At 39.5% G+C, this 27,042-nt stretch overlaps 1 protein-coding gene across 1 annotated transcript; it reads left to right on the top strand.

Moving 5' to 3' along the window:
- Positions 1-20,940: 20,940 nt before the first annotated feature.
- LOC110927132 (mitochondrial outer membrane protein porin of 34 kDa) lies at positions 20,941-25,185 on the top strand. Its single transcript, XM_022170745.2, has 6 exons — positions 20,941-21,094; positions 22,459-22,526; positions 23,328-23,438; positions 23,635-23,721; positions 23,818-24,026; positions 24,634-25,185. The coding sequence occupies exons 1-6, from the start codon at positions 21,046-21,048 to the stop codon at positions 24,938-24,940; spliced, it is 831 nt and encodes a 276-aa protein (XP_022026437.1). The 5' UTR covers positions 20,941-21,045; the 3' UTR covers positions 24,941-25,185.
- Positions 25,186-27,042: the final 1,857 nt, after the last annotated feature.

The raw sequence follows: 27,042 nt of genomic DNA, 5'->3' as shown, positions 1-27,042 counted from the left end.
TACCATGTTTCCTTCTCCCATCGTTGTTGGTAAAGTGATTTGCCCGACGGGCTGTACCACTTCTCCAGAGAAACTTACTAATGGCATTGAGACTCGTATCAATTTTGCTTTGGTTTGCGGAGCTAGCTGTTGGAAGCACTGTTGATACATGATCTCAGTGGCACTTCCGCTGTCAACGTAGACCCTCTGGACTTTGTGACCTGCTATGACCGCGGACACTATGATAGGTCCGTCTTTTACTTCTCCGGGGGTAATTGGAGGGAAAGCGATTGGTTGGTGCATCCAGGCGGCCATATGATGATTGGACTGCTTGATGCCCTGGTTACCTACTTTCCTGATCATGCAGATTGCTGGCTGATTGTTCGGATTATCCGCCGAATTTCCTGAAGACTTTCCTTCTTTTACTTCTTTTACTAGATGCCACAGTTTACCAGACCGCACTGCTTTTTCTATTTCTTGCTTTAGGGACCAACAATCGTCTGTATTGTGACCTCGAGCATGATGGTAACCACAGTACTTCTTGGAGTTCTTGTCACCTGGGTTTCGGAGTTTTGGTGGGGCTGGGAAGTTTGCTCCTTCAGCACTGAGGATTTCTCTCGGAGTTTTGGAAAGATCTGATAAGTTGTAAAACCTTGACCCGGAGCTTCGTCCTCGCTGAGATCTATCATTTCTGCTGTAAGGGTGCGATCGTCCTCTGTTGCCGGATGGAGCTTTATCGAATACGGACCCACCATTTTTCTTCCAGGAAGACATCTTATGATCTGACTCCGGAGTTGGATTACATGCATTTTTCCCCCGAGCAAAAGCTCTGGCTCGTTCCATTAGTACTTCCATGGTCTTCGGCAGATTCTCGTGCAGCTTCTCAACTAGCTGGTTGTTCCGGACACCATGACAGAATCCGGAGATCCTTAACTGGTCAACTACCCCGCTGATCTGCATGCTTTCCCGATTGAAACGGTCTATGAAACTATCCAAAGATTCTCCATCCTTTCTTCGGATGTTGTGAACTTCGGTGATTTCTTTGGAGTAGTGCCGTTGTTGGCTAAAATTCTGGAGGAACAATCTTTGGAACTCCTCAAAGTCATTTATCTCTCCTTCATTCAATGCGTCAAACCATACCCGGGCAACCCCAGTTAGTGTTTGCGCGAACATGAAGCACCACGCCGGCATCGGCCATTGTTCTACTCGTGCAGCTCCGTCGAAATCGAACATGTGATCATCTGGATCAGTCGTACCATCATACTTTTTTACTGTAGTTGGCATTTTGAGCTTCGGAGGGAGCTTGGCGTGCGTGATGCGGGCGCTGAATTTAGACTTGGCAGTCATGGAGACCGGATGATATGGCTTGGTGAGCTCCGGATCATTAATTGCTTCCATTTGTGTTTCATTTCGTATTGCCATTGCTGGAGATGGTCCGGAAGATCCCGGAGTTTCATCGTGAAAGAGCCTGGTTCGTAAACCGAGGATTTCTTCATCTCTGGCCTGCTGGGCTTTTAGTCTTCGAAGGAGACTTGCATTTTTTGACAAGAATTCAGCATCGAATTCTGATGTTTGAGATGTTGGAACCAGTATGAACGGCAGAGTTGTTCCTGGCCCTGAACTCAAAGGAGCTGAAGTTATGGAGCTAACACTTACTGGTGCTGTAGTTTGTGTACTAACAGCTATGGTTCCCGAATTCATGGAACTCGAGGCCGCCATAGATCAGTTTACTGCTCAAGAAATTCACTAAGGTGAAGGACTGTGAGCTTGTGAAATCGGATGGCGCCAATTGAAGAACCAAAAAGTCGAGTCTAGGCCGGAGCCTGTAATCGAAGGTTTGAATATTGTTTGATAGGCTTGGAAAGGGTTCCTGCAAAATAGAAAACCGTTAGGCTCGCCGCAGAGATGGGAGGGCCTCTCTGCGACCACCCTCCGGCGTGAGGATAAGTATTTGTAGAGAGAGAAAATAGAGAGAGAAAGTAAGGACGAAAGTTCAGAAAATCGTCCTTGGCATTGTACTTTAGTGAAGTATTTATAGTGGTCAACTATGATGACGTCACTCGGCCGAACGCACTTGAATGGTGGTTCGTCTTCAGAGTTATGTGGAGGACGGACGCACTCGAATAATGTTTATTCGGATGTGGAGTGGACATGTTGAGGCGTTCGTCCCCGGTGGGTCATATCCATCTTCGGATATGTATCTTCAATTTCAACAGAGGAAGAAGAACATCGGAGGCAAGGACGGTTGGAGTTTGAGGAGGATCATGAGGACGCGTTGGATGAACAAAGAAGGAGAATTAGGGAAAAGTTGTTGCAGAGGGAGCAAGAGTAAGCTGCGATGATTCCGAAGGAAGAAGAGGAGGATGAGGATGAAGATTGGGGAAGATGAAGAGTGTGGGGTGGGTGGTGGCCCACAAAAATTTTTAAATATTAGTTATATTTGTTTTAACTTTTTAGTTATTTATTAACCGTAAGGGTATTTAGGTCATTTCACACCCACTTAACAATGAAAAATAACTAAGGGTATAGGGAGTGGTTAAACACTTTCAATAGGTAAACTTTCAAATCGACCAATCAAACAGTGCCACGTCGTTTTATCTATTATGTTTACCTATTGCTCAAAAACGTTGGCGGTGGTTAGACACTTTGGAATAGGTAAACTATTAAAAAAAAGGAAAAATGTGTGATTGGTTGAGAAGCCATGGACCCCACCACACACCCCCATCTCTCTCCCCTTCCCTCCCTCTCCCCGATTCGGTGAGCTTTCACCGATTTCTCCCCCAAAATCGGTAATGTTGAACGGTAAACAAACTTGGCGGTGGTTACCGATCGGTGCCGACCCACCTTTACCGCTCCACACCGTACCCCCTAAGTTAGGGATAAAGGACATAATGTGCAGAGGTTTGCAAACATCGAGTACGTTCTTTATACTTTTTGAAGATAAAGAACACACTTTGCAAACTAGTGTCAACATAAAAAAAGATTTTTGTAATTTACTCAGGAAAAGGAAAACTATATAATGAAACTAGTGATTTTGTGAACAATGATACCAACAAATAAAGCTAAAAAAATAAACCTGAGAGTAGGTAATGATACTAAAAAACTATTTGTACTTACTTAAGGATAATAATGAAGTTGACAAAATGTTTTAATTAAACTCAATCGTGTCTAGAAAAAAAAAAAACAATTATAAATCAACTGAGTTATCCAGCAGCAACAAAACACATTAATTATATACTCAATTTAGTCATGATTAATATTAATATTAACTAGTGGGTGGGTGATGACGACAAACAATGGTTTTCAGCAGTGCTAGCCCATTTCAACCCGTAATAGGTTAGGGTCTTTTACAATAAAAGTGACCAGTTTTGGCCAAATTATATATTTTGAGTAGATTTAAATTTACATGTTCCCCATATGAATCATATGCAACTTGTTTAATCCAAAGGGGTGGTTGTTAAGCTTGTACACATACATATATGACTGATGAGGTTATTTAATAAAAAGTCTTTGTATCATTTACACTCTGTTCCCAAGTCTCATTTAACAGGGGGAGGGAAAAGAGATGAAAATATGAAAAAACCATGTTACCGAGTTTTTTTTAAGGATAGGAGGGGAGGGAAAACAAGGGAAAAAGTAAGAAAATATGACAATATATTCATCCTTCCAAATTGGAGAGATTAGGAGAGAAAAATTTCCTCCCCCCCCCCTGGTTAAATGAGACTCGGGAACATAGTGTTAGGGTTTTTAGTTTTTACTGTGCAGCAACATAGTTTCTTTGCTTGTAGTTGATTACGGTTTTCGCAATAGAAGTTGAGCAAGGAGTAATACTGGTTCGATATAGAAAAAGGCATGCTTTAATTTGGTGGGTAAAGCTGCCATAATGGCCCAACTTCAAGGTCCCAAGCCGGTTTTTCGGGTTTCTTTGGCACACAAAACCAACATATCCAACAAACCATAACTTGTTAAAACAAAAGCCCGAATCCAAACCTGAGCCCAACAACGAACAAACAAACGTATCTAGTATAATTTTACTCAAGAAGTTGTTCCCGATAAGACCCCCTAGCTTGATAATGACATAATTATTACTAATTTTGAATTCGTTTGTCGAATTTAGTATAAATGAAACCAAATATCTTTATAATCCACTTATAATTTAAAATTTAAACAAAAGAAACTACATGCCAGGTGATTTTGTTATTGAATACCCCTTTATTAATATAAACATGAAGGGACAATGTATTTTGTTTCATACGTCCATTTATAGCGTGGATAGTATATATGGTAAGATGGGTGCTTCAATTAGTGTATGGTTGTTCAACGAGTGAGATAAACCAAGTCACCATAAAATCTGGCTTGAAATTCATTGACTTGTAATCTCCTCAACGAGTTGAGAAATTGAACTCAAACTCAACTCATTTACAACCGAAGCCAGCTCCATGAGTTGACAAGGTAGCTCGTTTTTTTCAATTCAACACAAATTCGATGTTAAGTGCAGGGGCGGAGCTATTTGGAGACCAGGGGTATCCCGGGATACCCCTCAACTCTTTTGGCGAAGTGCAAATTTTTTTAATCTCGTTTTATGTATCCGGTTTATGTATCGAGGATACCCCTGAGGAAATATTAGGATACCCGTAAATGTAAGTGAAGATGAGATTAAACAAAAAAATTCCGACCCACGAAAAAGAAAATCTCCGGTCACTGTGAGTTGCAGAGAAATCGTAGAGAAGATGAAGTATAATATATTAAGGGTATGTTTGGTATGGGGTAATGGAATAGACGATGTAATAGAATGGACGAGGTGATGGAATGGATGAGGTAAAGGAATTGATCATTACCATTCCATGTATTGTTTGGTTACAATGTGAGAATGGAATGAATCATTACCTTTTGTTGTTTGGTTAGCAAAAAAATTCGAAGGAATAAAATCGGATAGTGGTGGTCAGTGGTGGGCAATGATTGTGGGTGGTGATAGGTGGCAGTTGTACCAGTGACATGGGTGGCGGCGGTGGTAGGTGGTTATGCGGTGGTGGTGGGTGACGACGAGGAGGATGGTGGCGGTGGCGATGGTGGCGGTGGCGATGGTGGCGGTGGAGATAGTGGTGGGGCGGTGGTCGTAGGTGGTAGCAGTGTTGATGATGGGTGGTAGCGACAGCGGTGGACAGCGGTGGCGGAGGTGGGTGGCGGTGTTGATCGGAGGTTGGCAGCGGCGATGGTGGGTGGTGGTAGACGTGGGTGGTGGCGGTGATCGAAAGTGGCATCGACGGTGGTGGCGGAGGTGGGTGGCGGCAGTGATCGGGGGTGGCAGTGGCGACGATGGATGTCGGCGGTGGCGGTGGTGGGGACGAAGGTGGGTGGCAGCGGGTGGCGGTAGCGAAGGTGGCGGGTCAGGCTGTGGTGGCGATGATGGTTGCAGTGGCAGTGTTGGCAGTGGTGGTGTTGTCGGTGGGCAGCAGTGGTGGTCGGAGTTGGCGGCGGTGGCATTGGTAGCGGTGATGGCGATGGGTGGCGGTGGGTGACAACGACAGGCGTCGGTGGTGGTGGATGACGGTTGTGATGGGTGGTGGCAATAGTGGTGGGTTGTGGTGTTGTTAATAAAGGGAGAAGAGGGAATGGAATGTAAAAAAAACAGGGGGGACAGATGGAATGATTTTGAGGGAATGGAATACATTTTGGAATGAACGATTCCATTCCATCGACCGACCAAACACTCTTTTTTTCATTCCCTCGCAATGGTCCATTTCATTCCACCTCTCATTCCTGCATACCAAACGCTACCTAAGGGTGTACCTATTTGCACCCTAATTTGCCTATTGGCACACCAAAAAGGTATTTTTTGTCCTATATGCATACCCTGCAGTGTCGAGCTGTGGCCAAAGCGCGGCGTTTTGGTCCGGTCAACCAGACAAAGACTGACGGGTGTCTGACGGGTCTGTTGACCGGACCAAAACGCCGAGCTTTGACCGCGTTTTGGTCCTGTCAACCAGACAAAAGACTGACACCCGGTCTGGTTGACAGGACCCAAACGCGGCCAAAGCTCGGCGTTTTGGTCCGGTCAACAGACCCGTCAGACACCCGTTAGTCTTTGTCTGATTGACCGGACCAAAACGCCACGCTTTGGCCACAGCTCGACACTGCAGGGTATGCATATAGGACAAAAAAACATTATTTTGAGTTGGCTATCTACACAGTTGGTGTGTAGATAGTTTGAGCCATAATTAAATATTAATTAACGCAAATAGTTAAATTTTATTTTGAACCGCAGTAAATGGTTGGTTAAAAAAATACTTTAGCAAATCAAATAAAGTTTGAATATTGACTCCCAAAGTAACTTCTGACATTTCCAGAACAACTTGCTTTTTCATTGATGTTGACTATTATAATACGATTAATATATTATACTTCATCTTCTCTACGATTTCTCTGCAACTCACAGTGATCGGGGATTTTCTTTTTCGTCGGTCGAAATTTTTTGTTTAATCTCATCTTCACTTACATTTAGGGGTATCCTAATATTTCCTCAGGAGGGGTATCCTCGATACATAAATTGGATACATAAAACTTAGATTAAAAAAATTTGCACTTCGCCAAAAGAGTTGAGGGGGATCCCGGGATACCCCTGGTCTCCAATAGCTCCGCCCCTGAGCGATACTGAAACCTATACCTTGAGTTGAAGCTGTAACGACCGCAACTTTGCCTTCGAATCATCTTCCGATCTTCGATTTGTCCATTGTTGATGATGATCAAGTGTTGTTGCACAGTTGAAATTAGGGTTTGGAAGTTGTCATGAAACTGGTTTGTTGATTAACGGTCAAAAAGTGAAGGGGGCGCACCAATTTAGGATCGTCGCCAACGTCCAGCACAAGCCGGTGAGGACGGGATGGAGCTCGACGGGGGTGGGGACGGGATGGGTTGCTGGCGTCGCCGGAGCTCGACGGGAGTGGGGACGAACCCCATTTCCCTCTAGCCTAATATCTGATACGTAAATTTAATTGAACAAACTGAAATTATACCATTTGGTCCGTATATAATACAAAATATATCAGTTACAATTTAATAATTAAAAATATAAAAACAAGTTTCAAATTTTAAATTAAGAACCGATAACAAATATTTGGAAATATGATACGTATAACACATAGTTTCCATAACAATTACATTCTTATACTCAGATTTTCTCGTTGTTAGGATAGGATCTTCAAACTTGACCAACAAGGATGAAACTCCTATCCTATCCATATGTATATATATATGAGCATCAAGCTAATTGGTAATCGTAATCACACACATTACACAATCTTCTGTATATACACTATGAACAATCTTCTTCTTTCCCTCAATATTCATTCTTCATTCGTGACACTGAATGATCGTAGTTTACAGTTGGAAGAGGAAGATGGTCATGATCATCACCATAAGGTAAAAAAATCATACACGAAGGGGGAGTTGTTTGCTATTGCGAACGCGTTAGCAACCGACCAAGTTATGATCAAGAAACGCAAATTATGTTTGTTGATGGAGGAGGAGGACAATAACAACAAAAAGAAGAGGAAGAAGGAGTGTGTGTCGGTGGTGAACAACGAATCAATCGTTCAGTTGAAGCGGTTCATCACGGGTGAGATGGGTGGTCTAGACATGAAGCTTGTGATCCAGAAAGTCTTGTATGAAAGTGATATGAAAAAAGATCAAAGCAGGTTAAACATGCCGATTTTGCAACTGAAAACACAACCACATAAGTTCTTGACGGATGAGGAGATAAGAATGATTGATGAAAGTAAAGATGGTATTGAGGTTAGAGTTGTGGATTCGAAGCTGCGTATGTATGAGCGACCGCTGTGGTTGAAGAAGTGGCATCTGGAAAACACTGACAACTATGTGTTGAAGACAAACCGGAACAAATTTGTGGCTGATAATCATGTTTTGAAGAAAGGTACGATGATTCAATTATGGGCATTTCGTAAAAACTGAAAGTTATGCTTTGCCATTTTACCAGTGGAGAAACCCGATGATGCTGTCAACAACGCTGCTGGTTGATGGCTAATTGATTCTTGTTGAAATTAATACTACATTTTCTTGTGTTGGACTTCGTGAATTAAATGGATATTTGATTTGTTTATTAGATTTGATTAATGTGGATATTATTATGATTTAGAATCAAATATAAAGGCTCCTAAAAATAAGTAGGCTTCTAAAAATTAACCTACTACACCGAAAAAAAAAACTTGTGTAAATTACACTTTTCGTCCTTTATGTTTGTAGCGGGTTGCAATGGATAACCTTTAACTTCAATAATTACAGTCACAGTCCTTTATTTGGAAAACTCATTACACTCTATGTCCTTTGGCCCTAACAAGGTTATAATTTTCAGTTAATTATGCCATGTGCATGGCACATGAGGGTGATTTAGTCATTTTAGAATTATCTTTTAACAATACATATATAAATAAACCCCTTTCTCTCCCTTCTTTCTTCCTTCTTCCTTCTTCTCCACTTACCCACCACCACCGCAATAGTCAAATGGGTTTCAGTTAAAGTTTGTTGTTTTGTATGGAGGTTGTTGCAAAACCGAAATTCCATTAACATCAAACCTACTACCAAATTCCATTAACATCAAATTGTGGTCAGGTACCTACCTATTAATATGTCTCGTACTCATCCGTGCGCTCCTAAGCCCCACCACCCTCACCTTTTCCACAATACACATTTCATTCGTTCCCTTATTCACATTTTCTATATTTACATTCAGCGTGAGGGGAATAGTTCCCTTTTGTTATTGGCCTATATGGGCGGCTAGCAATAATGCCCCATAAGTCTAGTTAAATTACGATTTTGTCCTATTTAAATTTACACTTTTGCTATTGGTTTTGTTTTTTTCTTCTCCTAGCCAAATTACGATTTTGTACTCAGCTCAGCTGCCTTGCACTATCCTACTGGTCCAACCAAATTACGATTTTACCTGGTTTAAATTTACAGTTTTGCTATTGGTTTGGTTTTTTTCTTCTTCTAGCCAAATTTCAATTTCCCCTCTGCTCAAATTTATAGTTTTGCCATTGTTTTTGTTTTTTTCTCAGCCAAATTACGATTTTGCCCCCAGTGTAAAATTCGTTTTAGTATTTTTTTACAAGACTATGATAGTGTTTTGTTTTAATTGGTTGACTCGATGTAATTTTTATTCGTGCCAAGTGGTAGTTTTTCCATCGTGTTAGTTTTTTCTAGCAAAAGTATGGTAATGTTTTGTTTTAATTGGTTGACTCGATGTAATTTTTATTCGTGCCAAGTGGTAGTTTTTCCATCGTGTTAGTTTTTTCTAGTAAAAGTATGGTAATGTTTTGTTTTAATTGGTTGACTCGATGTAATTTTTTTGTGATCGTGTTGTTGTACAAGTAACCGAAACACAGACATACATGCTATGAGAGTAAATATTCGACTTTGTGCCCCGCAACGCGGGCGGGGCAAAAACTAGTTTTTATTACAATTTCAATTCAATAGTTTTATTATTCAATCGTATATCACAATGGGTTTTTATTTATGTGTTTTTAGGGAGTTGATTTTAGTGAAAAAGTTCGAATCCGAGGCAAACTGAGCATATGGGGTGTCTCTGTATGTGTTCCGTTTGAATTGAACAGTAAGTTTTCAGCCCTAAAAAGACCCCAATTTGGGGCTTCCTTTTTAGGCTATCAAGAGTCCCGCAAGAAACGAGGTTTCTTCTGCTGCTCTGATTGATAATGAGATGGTGAAGACGAACCTGGATATATCCTTGGTGGTGCTAGACTGGTGATGGCGACATGTGGTGGTTTCCGACGACTCAAGCTAGGGTTCAGATTGGGGGGACGGTAATAGTGGTGTGTAGTGGTTGCGACGGGGTGGTGTGAGGGTGGGTAGTGGCAGGTGGCGATGGTGTGGTGGTGGTGGTGGTGGGTTAGTGGGGAAGAAGGAAGAAGGGGATTTTGGGTTTTCAGGTTTTGTAGGAGAGAGAGGGCTTTATATATATTTTTTTATTATTAAAGATACTTCTAAAATGACTAAACTACCCTCATGTGCAATTCAACATGTTATATTTAACTAAAAATTATAACCTGGTTAGGGCAAAAGGACGTAGAGCGTGATGAGTTTTCCAAATAAAGGACTGTGACTGTAATTATTAAAGTTAAAGGTTATCCATTGCAACCCGCTATAAACATAAATGACGAAAAATGTAATTTATCCAAAAAACTTAAACACCCACATCGAGTCTGTAATTTCCATCTTTGATAAATAATATAGAAGAGTTGTTCATGAGTTTTGTTCTTGATCGCTCGATACTACTGTTGTGTTCCGTTTCTAACATACACCACATCTGTTTCAGTTACTTCTCTATACGGACATGGTTTACATTCGACCATTCGTGTGGGTAGGGAATCAATATCACGGGACGGGGCAAACGTAAATCTGGAATGAATAATATTTTTCTTTATGAATGTATCTCGGGTCAAAATGGGTCAGACCAAAATGGGTTCCAATTGAAATGTGTGGTTTTAGAAAAAGAATCAAAATGGGTTCCCACACTTTATTATTTTTATGCACCTAGTGTCTAGTGACCACGGGTGGTGACGAAATTGGTGGCATGGCATTGGCGGAGGTGGTGGCAACTTACAATGGTTGTTATTTGTACCCTTTTTAAGTTAGCGAGTTTTATAAAAGTGGCCAATTCGAATTGGGTGGCAAGATTTATGAGATGATGGCGGTTGCTCTTGGTGGGAAGTGGGGAAGAGTTGAGGAAAGTGAAGCTGCTGCTGCCGCCACTAATTCATCTGAATCAAATGTCGACTCGACATCTGAATCTGCTGCTGAGACCGAAGTTGTGGAGCCGTCCGAAGTTAGGACGGAAACCGACCCGTGGAGTACATGATTGGGTTAATATTCATAGAAAGGCGTAAGTCGTTAGGGAATCGGGAGGATGGAGGAGTTTGGATTGAGAATTTTATGAAGGTGAATCCTTACTTTATATTTAAATAGACACTTTTTTCTTTCACTAAAGTCACTTAAACCTTTTTTTTTTCTCTTTAAAGTCACTTGACTTTGATAGACTGTTTCATTCTTGCGTGATTACCAAATTTTGGTTGGGCTTTTATAAGAATTGATGTAATAGTGTCATCAAGATTCCAGATTACCATGAGGTTAATAAACATCCGATTGATTTGGACTTTGTAAAAACAAAGTTGACACGTCTCTAAAAGGGTTAACGGCCACCCGTTTCTTCTTCAGAGATAAGACAAAATCACGATGAAGAAACAACCATCCAGTGCTAGAGATGAAGATTTGTGAGTCCAAGACATGGCCGGAGAAAGGATGTTGAGTGGCCGATGATCTGTAGCGGACCCAAGATATTTTCATGAGGTCGGAAATATTCAAGTATAGGTCGTTAATTGCTAGATATTAATTTTTTAGACTCCGGTCGGGTAGGGTCGAGTCACTTAAAGAGAAGATAAAACCATATTTTTTGGCCCAAAAAATTCAAGCCCAAGTGGCATAAGTCAAGAAAAACAAGAACAAAACACATAGTAAAAACCGAAAAATCGTAAGCCAAAGCCAAAAAAACTGAACCAGATTTTGAAAACCTAAAAAAAACAAAATTTTTGGTTTTTAGTTTGGTTTGAGCTCAAAACCGACTCAACACACCCCTACAACCCGCGGCAGTAGACGTCTCAACAAATTCGTTGAATGAGTTTTTAGTTTGAAAAATCCACTTGTGGTTGGGGGTGGTTAATAAAAAATGTCGTTCTCATTTTTATATTGAAAAACTTTTTAATTGTTAAATATAAGTGGGCTAAATGTTTTGTGGGCTTAATTATAAATCTATTTGTAAGTGATGCTTGTTGTTTTAAACTAGATTTTTTACCCGTCGCGCGTTGCGGCGGCGTAGACATACAGCATAGAAACTTAAGTAACTCAATTGCGCTTTGCTTTAGTATACGACGAAATGCAAAATTCAAAATCGGCTATTAACAAATACAAAAACTACCTCTAATCCAATTTAACACAACTTTAACTGCTCTAATCATAAATATTTGAGTTAATAACACAAATAGGTGATATATAACATGAAGATACTTGACTTATTTTTACAAGAGGATACTCTAGTTCCAAGCATTTCAAGAGTTCGATCTGCTCGGATTTGTCCCAGCCGATCAGTCGTCAATGTTTCTCGGTTCTCCGACTCAGAGCGATCTTCTCACCCTTGCTAGTACACACAGTTGAGAGCGATCTTCTCACCCTTGCTAGTAAGCACAGTTGATGTCAGCTGAAGTTTTGCTAAATCGTTCTTAACCGCCAAAACACGTGCCACAGTACATATATAAGAGGTTTAGAATCAACCACACATTTTGTGGATGTTTGTCATTCTTTATATAATAAAACAATTACACAATTATCTCCTCAAATTGAGGTGATTGATAATGAAAAATAAAGAAACAAATAAATACAATATTCACTAAATATAAACGTATATTTTCATTTAATACCCCCTTTCAATCGAAATGGTGGTGGTCCACGGCGTAGCATCGAATGAAAGACTTCAAATTGTGCCGCGGAAGACTCTTAGTAAAAATGTCAGCCACATGTAGATTGGTAGGAACGAACTTGGTATAGAGTTTCCCAGAACTAACGAGCTCCCGAATGAAATGATAATCCAGGTCGATATGCTTGGCACGCTTGTGTGAGACTGGATTTTGAGTCATGAATAAAGCACTTTTGTTATCACACAATAAAGTAGGACGGTGCGGTGGTAAAGCATGCAACTCTCGTAATAAGTGAGTTATCCAAACGAGTTCAGCAGCAGTGTTTGCCATGGCTCTATATTCCGATTCGTAGCTGGAAAGGGAGACAGTGGGTTGCTTCTTAGCGCTCCATGACACAAGATTGCCCCCCAGAAAAATCGAATAGCCATAAGTGGTGCGTCGCGTGTCTAGACATCGCGCCCAATCAGCATCTGAATAACCAATAATTGAAGTTTTGTTCGGGCGACTATATGTGAGGCCAAAAGAAAGAGTCCCCTTAACATACCTTAGAAGACGTTTCACTGCTCGAAAGTGTTCAACCGTGGGTTTGTGAAGAAATTGAGACAGCTGATTGACAACATAAGATAAGTCAGGCCGAGTGATCGTGAGATATTGCAGAGCACCCACTAAGGATCGATAAAGTGCAGGGTCAGAAAATGGTAAACCGGCAGCAGTAAATGACTCATGGGGCACAAGAGGTGTTACAACCGGTTTTGAGTCATAAAGATTTGCTCGTTGAAGGATGTCTTTAGCATACTTTGCCTGGGTGAGAAAAAGGCCAGAATCGGTATAAATCACTTCAAGTCCCAAAAAATAGCTCAAAGCTCCAAGATCCTTGATGGCAAACTCACGATGAAGATGAGAGATAAAGGTGCGAATGGCACAACCATCATTTCCTGTGAGAATAAGATCATCTACATACACCAGAAGATACATGATGCATGAGTCCGTACGGAGGACAAACAGAGACGTATCTGCACGACTGCATGTAAAGCCATAGGAAAGAAGAAATGTGCTTAAGCGATGAAACCAAGCACGATGGGCTTGTTTTAATCCATAAAGAGCCTTAGACAATTTGCAGACATGATTCGGAAACTTAGGATTAATAAAACCAGGTGGTTGCTCCATGAACACGGTTTCGTTCAAGTTACCATTTAAGAAAGCATTCTTAACATCGAGTTGATGTAACTTCCAGTTGTAAAGGACGACAAGGGATAACACAAGTCGAACTGTAGAGGCTTTTACGACAGGACTGAAGGTATGAGAATAATCCAGGCCCGGAATTTGCGTAAAGCCTTGAGCGACTAGGCATGCCTTGTAACGTTCAATCGTCCCATCCGAGTGATATTTGACGCGATAGACCCATTTAGAACCAACGACATTACTTGAGGATGGTCGAGGTACTAGAGTCCACGTTTTATTATGTTTTAGGGCTTCAACTTCATCAACCATTGCGGCCATCCACTTAGGATCTTTTGCGGCGGACTTAAATCCACGGGGTTCGGTGATAGAGGATAAAGAAGCATGCAAAGCGTAGGAGCTTAGTGCAGCAAGATCAGCTTGATACTTGGGTTTGTAGATGCCGGCCTTAGCTCGAGTTGTCATAGGATGAGAGTTATGGGTGGAAGAAATAGGTTCGGGTTCGGGTTCAATGGGTTGTACAGGTTTGGGCGAAGGGTTTGTAGAATTGGTGGGTTCGGGTTCAGGAGATGACGTGGGCTCGGGATTGGCGGATGTGTTGTGAGGAGTGGGTGGTCCAGATTCTATAGGTGACGTTAATGGGTCAGTAGTTGGGTCAGGTTCAAGGGTGATGTTGGGTTGAGAAGTATAAGAGCCTGTTTGGTTTTGAGATGAGTCAGAGGCTGATGTACAAAGTGGGCAAGGGGTAGGTAGGGAAGGTGAGTTTGGTGTAAGAAAATGTGAGGTGGGAGGTGTTGGAGGGGGAACCGTGGAGGAGTGAGGTTGTGAAGCATCATCAAGAAAAGTAATAATCTCCAACTTTGTTATGTCAATTGTACCAGAGGAGTCCTTAAATGGGAGACAAGATTCGTTGAATCGAGCATGACGAGTGATAAAGACTCGAGAAGTAATAGGATCCAAGCAACGATAACCCTTGTGTTGAGAGCTATAGCCAATAAAAACACAAGGAAGACTTCGTGATTCAAGCTTGTGTTTGGCGTAATCACGTAAGTATGGAAAGACTTGGCAACCGTAGACTCGAAAATTTGAATATTGAGGCACTTGATCAAATAGAAGTTGAAATGGAGATGCGTTTTCCAAAATAGGAGTAGGGAGTCGATTTATTATAAATGTCGCCGAAGAGAACGCGTCTACCCAATAAGACGTCGGAACACGAGAATTGAACAACATAGCAAGTCCTGTTTCAACAATGTGACGGTGCTTACGTTCCGCACGCCCATTTTGCTGAGGCGTATATGGACACGAGTAACGATGAAATGTTCCATTTTCCTCGAAAATTTTTCGAACCGTATGATTGACAAATTCAATACCTCCATCACTTTGAAAAATTTTGATATTTCTCGAGAATTGTGTTTGGACAAGTTTAATAAAGACGGGTAGAACCATATAAAAACCAGTTTTGGTTTTAAGAGGATAAAACCATGTAAACCTTGAATAATCATCTATGAAAACAACATAATACCGATAACCATCTTTGGAGATAATAGGAGCGGGTCCCCATAAATCACAATGAACCAAATCCAAAGGATAACATGCACGCTTTAAATTATTATCAAAAGGTAATCATTGTCCTTTTGCAAGTTGACAAGAAATGCAAATAGTAGGTTTAGGTAATAAAGACGTTACAGTCAAAACACCAAACTTGTTCAAAATAGAAATAATATCATAATAAACATGGCCTAAACGAGCGTGCCATAATTCGTAGGAGGCCTTATTAGAAACTTCAGCAACAAAAGCTCGAGGTTCGTCCTTGAGCACATAGAGTCCATTTTCACACGTCCCTCTAGCGAGTACATGTTTTGTTTTCCGATCCTGAATATAGAAGAAATATTGAGAAAACAAGACATCAACTGGATGATCAGTGGTCAAGTTGCTGATGGATAACAACTTTTTTGTAAGATTGGGAATAACAAGCACATTTCGTAAAAGGATATTATTAGCAATAGTGGATGAACCCATGTGAGTAATTGGAAGTTTCTTACCATTTCCAAATATAACATGATGATTACCTTTGTAAGGAACAAAATGGTTAAGGGAGTCTTGATTTGGAGCCATATGATCTGTTGCTCCTGAATCTGCATTCCAATCAGGAGCATCATTATTGTGAACATGACATTGAGCATGGAATGCTTTGGCTAGTGTATCATCCAAAGACGGAACCCGAGTAGCATAAGTGTGAAGATTTGGACATGCCGAGGCATAATGTCCGGTTGTGCGACATAACTGACAATGAGGTGGCCTGCGGCCTTGACCACGGCCCCGACAAGAAAAACCGCGAGAAGGCTGTCCGCGAGTAAATGATCCACGACCCCGGCTTGGCGTTGAGGATTCATGCCTGTGTTGGACGTGAAACGCAGCCGGTGGTGTAGTAGTACCATGAATGGACTGGAGAAACAACTCATGACTCTCTGCCTGAGCAACCAAATCACGAAACAAAGGAGGCAGTTTAGTTGCTTGTATGGCAGTGGAGAAGACTTCATAAGACGGACCAAGCCCACATAATAACCAATGCAACTTATCAATTTCAGCAACCGGATGACCGATTGCGGCAAGCTGTTCATAAATGATGCAAAAACGAGGGGAAAATCGGTGACCGTAGTCGTACCTTTTGTTAGTTGACGAAGAGAATCCCGTAAAGATTGAACACGTTCAACAGAAGCGTTACTGTACGCATTCTCAAGGGCCAACCAGATCTGACGCGCGGACGAGAGTCCGAGAACTTCTGCTGCCGCCTCCTTTGTGAGGGAAGAAAGAAGAAGAAGAGAAGCCTTCTGGTCAGAGGCTGTCCATGTCGCAAAATCTGGGTTCGGGGTTGTTTTGTCATCGACCTTAACAGTGGCCGGCGGTGGATCAGATGATCCATCAATATGTGCCGATTATTTGTGATGGGCAACCAGTAATTTCATGTGATTTCTCCAAACAAGATAATTAGTTGATGATAGTTTAATAGGGGAAAGATGAGGAACATTTGTGGAATTAAGATCTCCTGAGGTAGCCATTGGAAAAGAGAAAGAAAGAAAAGAAGGAAGTGAAAACAGAGGGTTCGTAGGAGAGAAGGCAACTTTTTGGGAGAAAAGAAGGAAGGTTTAGGCTGATACCATATAAGAGGTTTAAAACCAACCACACATTTTGTGGATGTTTGTCATTCTTTATGTAATAAAACAATTACACAATTATCTCCTCAAATTGAGGTGATTGATAATGAAAAATAAAGAAACAAATAAATACAAATAAATAAATATTCACTAAATATAAACGGATATTTTCATTTAATAACATAGATCCTATGTTAACAGCGAACAATGCTAGATAGGTTCAGATAATTTCAAGATAAGATCTTAAATTAATGCCCGTAACCGACGTACCTTGATAAAGACCGCCATCACTTGGTCCATCCAATATGCTTCCTCAGTTAGTTCCATATTATATACATAAGACTGCCCTCACATTCTTGTAATGGCACTTAGTTCCTTTGAGAATGAGCCAAAATTTAATCGTCCACCTTCCTTTATAAGGATTCAAGGAAGCTAGTGTCACACGCCAACCGATGGCGGAAACATCGGAGCGGGACGAACAAATCGCTCAAAGCATCATAACGCTACTTGTTTCGATATAGATTAATCAAGATTTCATAATAGAAGCTGAATTGTCATACAAACCAAACGCAGTCAAAATTGTATCAAAACATCATCAAAATTCAAACATTTTCCAAAATATTGTTTTTCTAAGGTGTGTATATAGAGTCACCCTAGCTTGATTCTTCAACATCCAAACTTATCAACCTGTAACATGTATTAAAATACAATCAACAAAAATGTTGGCGAGTATATAAATTTATTACATAGCATACATATAGTTTAAAATGTGATTTTCTCATATCCAACATGAATAACATATTACAAATTTCAACATGCTAAGCTCATGTAATCAATATGTTAACCTAAATTTCCAACGCGTTAATTTTGCCTGTCCCAAAAGAATAGCGGGAGGTTAACATGTTTGACTCAACAATACCCCAAGACTCAAGGGTGGTACGTTAATCCTATAGCGCTATAATTGTCAAGGTGGCTGAACATAAGATTCAACGTTCACGTAACACATAAGACTCACAAGTATCATGTTTTCATGTATAATAGTGGATTGAGCATGTTTACAAACAAGTTTCAAGTTTCGTGTGTTTATATAGAATACATGTTACATCCCAAAGTGTTTAAAACAAAAAGGGGTCGAGTATACTCATAGTGGGTGCTTAAACCCTAAACACAGTCGGATTGGATCGAAGGGAGCGCTGGATCAGCCTACGTGCGGGGAACAGAGCATATGTCCTCTAAGTGCTAACCCGGCCGGGAACAGAGTTTCGAATAGTGCAAAACGAGTAAAGTGTTCAACAGACTATCCGAGCGGATGGCTATCCGATCGGATGAGCCTCATCCGAACGGATGATCATCCGGATGGATGGTCATTTGGTCGGATGGCCATTCGAGAGGATGGCCATTTGGTCGGATGACCATTCGAACGGATGGTCATTCGGTATTCCGCAGTTGTGAACTGTTTAAGTTTTGATGTTTTGGTCAAAGTGTCCTACAAAAGTAAACAACAATTTGTTATCATAGGCAGATCATCTGGACGGATGGTCATCCGATCGGATGACCATTCGGTCGGATGGGTACCACCCCTTCGGACAGACGAGTTGTTCTTAGTGAAATTTCATGTTTAACCCGTTAATCGGTCCATCTCTCCGGTGGAATTCTATTTTCAAGCCGGCTCTCGACTAAGAAACGAGTCGAGAGTCTGATTGAGTTCCGATTCCATCCATTATTATGTAAAAATCGAAGAAAAGTCCGGAAATAAGTTGTAAAACGTGAAAGTTTATCAGACCTGAGCCGGAAACATGTGAAGTTCCTTTAGATCTGGTATAAAAATGTGAAAATCCTTTAGATCTTGTATAAAAATTGTGAAAATCCTTTAGATCTGGAACAAATCCTGGTTAAATGGTGCTCCACAACAGTTTGCATAAGCAACTGAGCGGAAACCACCTTCAAGAGGTCCAAATCAGTTGGTTTTCAAGGGAAAGTTGAAGTGTTCGTGTGATTTTGATGAAGAAGATGGAGTAGAAGTGATTAAAGATGAAGATTAACGAAGATTTGAGTGAAAAAGCTTACAAAATAGCCTTGGATCTCGTCTGGAGCTTGAGAGCGAATGGCAGAGGTGAAAAGTGCAAATGAAGGTTAAAGTGCTCTATTTATAGATGACAGTGACCGGCCCATTCGATTGGTTTCGTTCGGATGGCGAAGAGTTAAGTCGGTGGTGCAGGTGTCGGATGGCGTCCGGTCGAATGGTCATCTGGGCGGATGGTCATCCCAATTACACTAAAATATCTAAAAAAAAGGGAAAATTACCAAAATGTTGGTTGACCAAGAGTGTTTTCAAATTTGTCACCCTCCTGCGTCCTTGGAAGGACTACTCAGCCTCGGAAGCGTCCGCCTATCACGTTGAAGCGTCCGCCTGTCATGTTGAAGCGTCCGTTCTCTTTTCAAGCGACACGTGTCCGATGAAGCGTCCGCCTCAGTTTTGCTAACGCGTCCGTGAAGCTTCGGAAGCGTCCTCAAAGACGCAGCTTTGTATATTTGTGCATACATGGGATCCCGTTCATGGAGTCAAATTTTTATAACTTATAAACATTATAACATGGGATCCCGTTCATGGAGTCAAATTTTTATAACTTATAAACATTATAACATGGGATCCCGTTAACATACATGTTATTTTTAAACGATATAAACATGTTATTTTTTAGTCAAATTTTTTAGTCCCAATTTTTTTTAACTTATAATCATATTAACGGAGTCAAAAATTTTTATATTAAACACTATTAAACATCAAAACATAACATAATAAAAATAAAAACCAAAATAACAACACATAATACTCTAAAACCATATCCTAATAGCCTCCCACTCTGAGACATGTTTGAATTCATGTCCCTCGTCATGACGGTAGTTGATGAGGGCCACTTCCTTCTGATCGTCCTCACCAAGGTCCGGCATTTCTGTCTCCACTTTCTTGAAATATCGATCAAAACTCTCACATTCCAACCGCAGGACACGGAACCTAGAGGATAATGCGTCAAGGTCCGGTTGTGGTCCGGACCACGTAGTTGGGCGAAAATCTGTTGAACACGAACCCAGAGCCCATCGTGTCCTCGTCGTGGAGTATCGGTCATAGCCTCCTCCCATGCTTCGCAAAGAGCAATATCTTCAACGTGAGTCCAGAAGTTGGCCATTTTCGGGTCGTTGACGGCGTCGGAGTTGTTATAGTGAAATGGCTAAGAAAAGTTTGCAAACTTTTGAAAACGGCGGGTGGTGATAAGTGATAAGTGAGCGGGGTTATATAGTGGGGTAAATGTGTGCAACGGTAAAGTTAAACGGCTTTTTAGTTTCCCTTTTTTTCGTTAATTATTTAAGCGTCGGCCGAGCCTCGGGAAGCGTCGGTCAAGACTCGGGAAGCGTCGGTCAAGCCTCGGGAAGCGTCGGCCAAGCCTCGGAAGCGTCGTCCAAGCCTCGGAAACGTACACAGGGACGCATCAAAAAGTATATGGTTATGATACGTCGGTGACTGACGCATTTTGCTAACAGAGGCGGACGCTTCAACATATCGTACACGTGTCGGATTGAAAGGAAACGGATGCTTCAACGTGATAGGCGAACGGTTCCGAGGCTATAAGGACGTTCCAAGAACGCATGTATATAACAAAATTGAAAAGTCATTTGATCAACCAACATTTTGATAATTTTCCCTAAAAAAAAATTAGTTAACAGTCAAACTCAAACTTTAAATATAAACTGAAAACGAGCCGAATTCTGTTTTAAAAAATACAAATGTTTGGATTCGACTTTCCTTCACACTAAAACGTGACAGTATGACTCGCCCAAATCAAACACAAATGACAAATCCACGAGTACGAACTTACGAAAATACCCTCATCATGCAAAATAAATTTCCTAACCCCTCTCAGATCAACGGCTACAAAAGCATGTAATACACCGCTTTACTTAATCCAACGGCCAAAATAAACCAAATCACATGCACGAAGTACACGTGTCACCAAAACACCACGTCTTTTCTGTGATACGATTTTTTATTTTCTCAAAAAATATGCAAACTAAACTCGTCACTTGTACATCATGCATTATTAATTGTACACTAAATGCATTTAAGCCAATTTGGATTTCGCAAAACGGTTACCTCTCACAATCCATCAATATATACGAATATAGCTTGCTTGATACTCTGTTTCTTGTTTTGGATCTTCATTTTTGAGCTAGAAATCATGATTAAAGGTCCAGGACTTTACTCCGATATCGGCAAAAAAGCTAGAGGTTTGTTGTAATGTATTTCGATGTGTAGATGTGATTTTATAGTTAGATGTATGTGTTTTAGTGCGTATGGAGATGTATATGCGATTCTGTAGCTCGATATATGCGCCTGTATATGTATGTTCTCTTTCGATGTGTAGATGTGATTTTGTAGTTAGATGTATGTGTTTTTCTGAATATGAATATGAATATGTATATACGGTTCTGTAGTTCGATATATGCGTTTGTGTGTATATGTATGCGTAATGCGTTCTCAGTTATCTCTCAATGTGTAGCTGTGATTTTATAGTTAGATTCTGTAGTTCAATGTATGCTTGACTATATGTATGCGTTCTCTCTGGATGTGTGGATGTGATTTTGTGGTTAGATGTATGTGTTTTAGTGTGTATGGATATGTATATGCGATTCTGTAGCTCGATATATGCGCGTGTATATGTATGTGTTCTCTCTAGATGTGTAGATGTGATTTTATAGTTGGATGTATGTGTTTTAGTGTGTATGGATATGTATATACGGTTTCTGTAGTTCGATATATGCGTGTGTATATGTATGCGTTCTCAGTTATCTCTCAATGTGTAGCTGTGATTTTATAGTTAGATTCTGTAGTTCAATGTATGCGTTCTTTCTGGATGTGTAGATGTGATTTTGTGGTTAGATGTATGTGTTTTTGTGAATATGAATATGTGTATACGATTCTGTAGTTTGATATAAGCGCGTGTATGTGTATGCTCTCGATGTGTAGATGAGATTTTGTAGTTAGATGTATGTGTTTTTGTGTGTATAAATATGTATATACGATTATGTAGCCCCGTATATGCGCGGGTGTATGTATGTGTTCTCTCTCGATTGTAGATGTGATTTCATAGTTAGATGTATGCGTTTTTGTGTAATTGTGTGTATGAATATATGTATGCGATTATGTAGGTCAATATATGCGCGTGTGTATGTATGCAATCACTCGAGATGTGTAGATGTGATTTTATAGTTCCATATATGTGTATTTGTGTATACGATTCTGTAGTTTGATATATGAGTGTATATATGTATGCGTTCTCTCTTGATGTGTAGATGAGATTTTGTATTAGGCGAGTGTGTATTTGTGTGTAATGTGTACAAATATGTATATACGATTCTGTAGCTCGATATACGAGTGTGTGTATATGTATGCTTTCTCTCTCGATGTGTAGACGTGATTTTGTAGTTAGATGTATGTATTTTTTTTGTGTGTACATGAATATGTGTATACGATTCCATAGTTTGATATATGCGTATCAGCGTATGTGTATGTATGCGTACATTTCTGATTGTTATCATGTTGGAATTCTGGATCACAAGAAGTTGATTATCAATCTGTTTGTTTGATGCAGATCTTCTATACAAGGATTACCAGGGGGATCAGAAGTTCACCGTCACGACCTATTCACCTACTGGAGTTGTGAGTTACTTTTCATTTTTATGTGAATTTGTAGATCTGTTCAATCGTTTTTTCTGCTTTACTTTTGTTACAAGAGCGTCAGTAGGTTATCGTGTATCAATGTAATTGTTGTTTATGTCATTATCAAGTTCTAAACTATTAATGAATGGTAATCCAATTGTAAGAAATAGTTGATTATATAACTTTTCATTTTAGTGGAAAGTGGAAGTTGTTAGGTATGTGGTTCATAATTTCAGCTGTATCGAGACTATAATCATGTAGTCTGATCCTAATGACGAGTAAAGCTAAGGATGCTCTGTTAGAATCTTGTTAGGACCCGTCGTAATTGTTTTGGTAATTTGACTAAGCTATGACTGTTATTAACTTATTACATACATCCTATTTCTACATTATTAGTTGTGAACTTGCATTCTACATAGACATTTACTTTAGCCTTTAATTAACCTCAGTGTGTCTACATATTGAGCTCATTTCTTAGGGTTCACATGTCTTCCACTTGCTTATCTGCGTTGACTCATATGGTCTTGTTTCCAACTTACCTATAGGAAAGAGTAGCTTTTGTACCATCAAATTGCTTACTGAATTGACATATTTCTTTAAAGATATGATGCTTCTGTATCATAATGTTTTAGTAATGTATAATATTAGTCAAAAGTTACTCCCATGGTTCTCTATTCTACAATGTATAAATAGCATATTCTTGCTTTTATACAACTTCGGTTGTGTCGTCTGTCGTGATTTGTTGGCATGATTGATTTATTATGTTCTTGATGTCATATTCTCAACTTCCACACCATGTAGGCGATCACATCATCTGGAACAAAGAAAGGTGAATTATTTCTTGGTGATGTCAATACACAATTGAAGAGGAACAACATTACTACTGATATCAACGTGGACACCAACTCCAATGTAAGACACTCCTGTTGTACAATCGATAAAGCGTACAAGATATATAAATAAAATTTATTGGTGAACTTATGATATCTAAGAGGTTGTGTTTGCGTAAAAATGTCCTCCTATAACATGATGTTGTTTGTACCAGTTAATTACATACCTTACAGCTTTATATGAATAATATTAGCTGAATTATTTGCATTATTACTAGCTCTTCACAGCTATCACAATTGATGAACCTGTACCTGGGCTGAAAACAATAATTAGCTTTAAAGTCCCTGATCAAAGCTCTGGCAAGGTATGCAAATATATTTTTTCAACTGATGTGGCATTTTTTCGTTAAAATATGTTTGAAAGGTTTTTCTGATTGAAATGTTGTATTTTATTTTGCAAGGTTGAACTTCAATACTTGCATGACTATGCTGGAATCTGTGCAAGTGTTGGGGGGTGTGCGAATCCCATCGTGAGCTTTTCCGGTGTGGTGGGAACAAACAGTGGCTCCATTGGAGCCGATGTTTCTTTCGACACTAAAACTGGGAACTTTATCAAATACAATGCTGGCCTTAGCTTATCGAATGCTGATCTTATAGCTTCTTTGACCATGTGAGTTGATGATGCTTTCTGATTATAAAGTTTTTTTTAAATGATAAAAAAGTAATATTTTTCAGAGTAAAATGCCATTTTCGTCCCTGAGGTTTGGCCAGTTTTGCGACTTTCGTCCAAAGGTTTGTTTTTCCATATCTGGATCTAAAAGGTTTAAAATCTTGCCATTTTCCTCCAGCTCGTTAACTCCATCCATTTTTTCTCCGTTAAGTCGGGGTGTTTTCATCCTTTTTGTTAACTTAAAGGGCAGTTTAGTTATTTTCACTTTGCGTAAAAAGACCATATACCGCTGAAAAAGACCGAATTGCCCTTTAAGTTAACAAAAAAGACGAAAATACCCCTGACTTAACGGAGAAAATGGATGGAGTTAAACGAGCTGGATAAAAATGACAAGATTTCAAACCTTTTGGATCCAGATGGGGAAAAACAAACCTTCGGACGAAAGTCGCATAACTAGCTAAACCTTAGGGACGAAAATGGCATTTTACTCTATTATTCATAGGGTTGTGCCATAGTCGGCTAATATGGTAACAACTCATATACTTAAACCGGGTCGGAAGTCACCCAAAGTGAATGCATAAATGTTGTTGTTATGTGGGTTATACAGGAACGACAAGGGTGACACACTCAACGCCTCCTACTACCATGTGGTTAAGCCCCTGACCAACACATTAGTAGGTGCAGAGGTGAACCGCATCTTCTCAACCAATGAAAACACAATTTTGGTTGGCACCCAGCATTCATTGGACCCATTGACCACAGTCAAAGCCCGGGTCAACAACTTTGGAAAGGCGAGTGCAGTGATCCAGCACGAGTGGCGTCCAAAGTCCTTTTTCACCCTTTCAGGAGAAGTGGACACTAGAGCTGTTGACAAGAGTGCAAAGTTTGGTCTTGCCTTGGCTCTAAACCCCTGAAATGTACACGTGGCAGGCAACAGTGGATGCAGGTTTTCTGTTACGTATTATAGAGGTTTGGTAGAAATAATTCCCAAACGTTGTTATAAGGACCAATACTTTCTTCTACTTGATCCATTCATTGTTAAAGGCAGCATGATGGATGGATGGTAGATACATTTGCAGAGGTTCATCTTCCTTTTAATCAACTGTTGATTGTTGAAATGGAGGTTTTAATATGCAAAGCTATATGATAATTTGTTAAAGAGAGTTGACTTGGGCAAGGGAGAAAGTAAAGTAGAAGTAACAAATTCTCGTTACGAAAAAAAATGGATGAAATTAACCAGTGGACTAAAATGGCAACGGTGGAACCTTTTTGGACCTACAGATAAAATAAAACATTTGGACTAAACTGGCAAAATGGCTCCAAGCATAGAGACTAAAATGATATTTAACTCTATTTCAAATTTCAGTGAGTTCCTGGTCCCCTTATACCATATGCAATATACACTAAACTTATTTACCTTTTTACTACAGTAAATCATAAAACTGTCCTTTCTCTTTAAGCTCAGTTTCAACGAATGTTATTTCCCAATTGACGAGTTTTGTATTTAGTGTTTCAAAATTTTGCACGGTATGTCCTTTGGCTCTAACCTATTTTGTTTATTTTCGTTAAACCAACTCACAAAAGGGTAGTTTAGTCCTTTAATTCATTTACATAAGAGAAAAATTAATAAATAAAACAACCTTTTTTATATGTTTAAAAGATTTTACCTATTTATATCTCTTAATTCTTTCTTTTTCTCTCTCTAACCCCCCTACCCACTTGTCGCCACCGTCATATTCATTTTTTTGTTTTTGGTTTCTGGTTACAATATGATTCGCTCTCATAGTATTCATTACGCATACCAAAGCGTTCCCATCATACAACGTAATTTTGTGACTCGCAACTTTATGTTTACAACTTTTCTTTAGGGGCTGTTTGGCAACATCTAATGGTTAAGTGCTGAACTAGTAAGATGTCTGAACCATTAAGAGCCTGTATAATGTTTAACCGTTTAGAGGCAAGTGTCCGACCAATTCAGATTAGAGGTCTTAACCATTCAGATTCTGTATAAATCTTAACCATTCAGAGGCAAATGTCTGAACCATTCAGACATTTGGTCGTGAAACAAACAATCTGAACCATTAAGTGCTGAACTAGTAAGAGGTCTGAACCATTAAGAGCCTTATTAAAAGGTAAACAAACAGCCCCTTAATCATAAAAAGTTTAAAACACTTCTAGAGTTCTTTTAAATTATATTTGTTATTTGGTTAAAGCAAACCCAAGGTTCTTTTTAAAGGGGAGGAAACAATAAAGGCAGTGAGCAAAAGAATATATGGTACGTGCAATATAAAAAGAAAACTGCGTTAGGCAAAAGAATATATGGTACGTGCAACATAAAAAGAAAAAAAAAAGTTAACTTAGTAGGGGAATAATACATATGCATAACCTTTTAATAGTGGGGGTGGTGGTCTATCGATAAAGATAAAGCCTTTAAACACTTGGGTTTTGAAGGAAAAAGTCTCGGGTTCAAATCCTACGTATGACAAGAATTAAAAGAAATTCATAGTTCAAGAAAAATTAAATAAAATAAATTTGTATTTCAGACAAAAAATTAGATCAAACGGTGATTGTGAACGTATACAAAACTTTAAGGGTTAAAATATAGCTTTTTATAAAAAAAATCTTTGGTCTTTAGTCTGTTATTCTATTAGGTAGCGTTTAGTATGAATGAATAGAGTGTGGTATGGAATAGATTATTCTGATGGAATGAAAAGAAACATGCTTGGTTATCATGTGGTAATGGAATTGAGCATTCCAAAGGAATGTAACTCCTTCTAAATATAACAATTTCCATTCCTTGGTAAACGAGTGTTTTTTTTTTTTTTTTTCATTCCTTCAAGGAATGGAAAGAAATATATTATTATTATTATTATTATTATTATTATTATTATTACTAATATTAATATATATCAAAAGTTATAGTATTAATCTTTTTACCAATAATATATTATTATTATTATTATAAAAATATTGTTATCGTTTTTAATACAATTGTGTTTCGTTACTTCGTCTTTTT

This window comes from Helianthus annuus, chromosome 7, assembly GCF_002127325.2.
Source record: "Helianthus annuus cultivar XRQ/B chromosome 7, HanXRQr2.0-SUNRISE, whole genome shotgun sequence".
Taxonomy (NCBI): domain Eukaryota; kingdom Viridiplantae; phylum Streptophyta; class Magnoliopsida; order Asterales; family Asteraceae; genus Helianthus; species Helianthus annuus.
Note: the sequence above shows the minus strand (reverse complement) of the source record. Positions and strands in the feature narration are given on the sequence as shown.

Excerpts from the sequence above, each read along its gene's own strand:
- LOC110927132 (XM_022170745.2), top strand. The coding sequence starts at position 21,046 with ATGATTAAAGGTCCAGGACTTTACTCCGATATCGGCAAAAAAGCTAGA. Across the intron at positions 23,722-23,817 it reads CTGATCAAAGCTCTGGCAAG|GTTGAACTTCAATACTTGCA; the intron begins GTATGCAAATAT and ends TTATTTTGCAAG. Across the intron at positions 24,027-24,633 it reads CTTATAGCTTCTTTGACCAT|GAACGACAAGGGTGACACAC; the intron begins GTGAGTTGATGA and ends TGGGTTATACAG.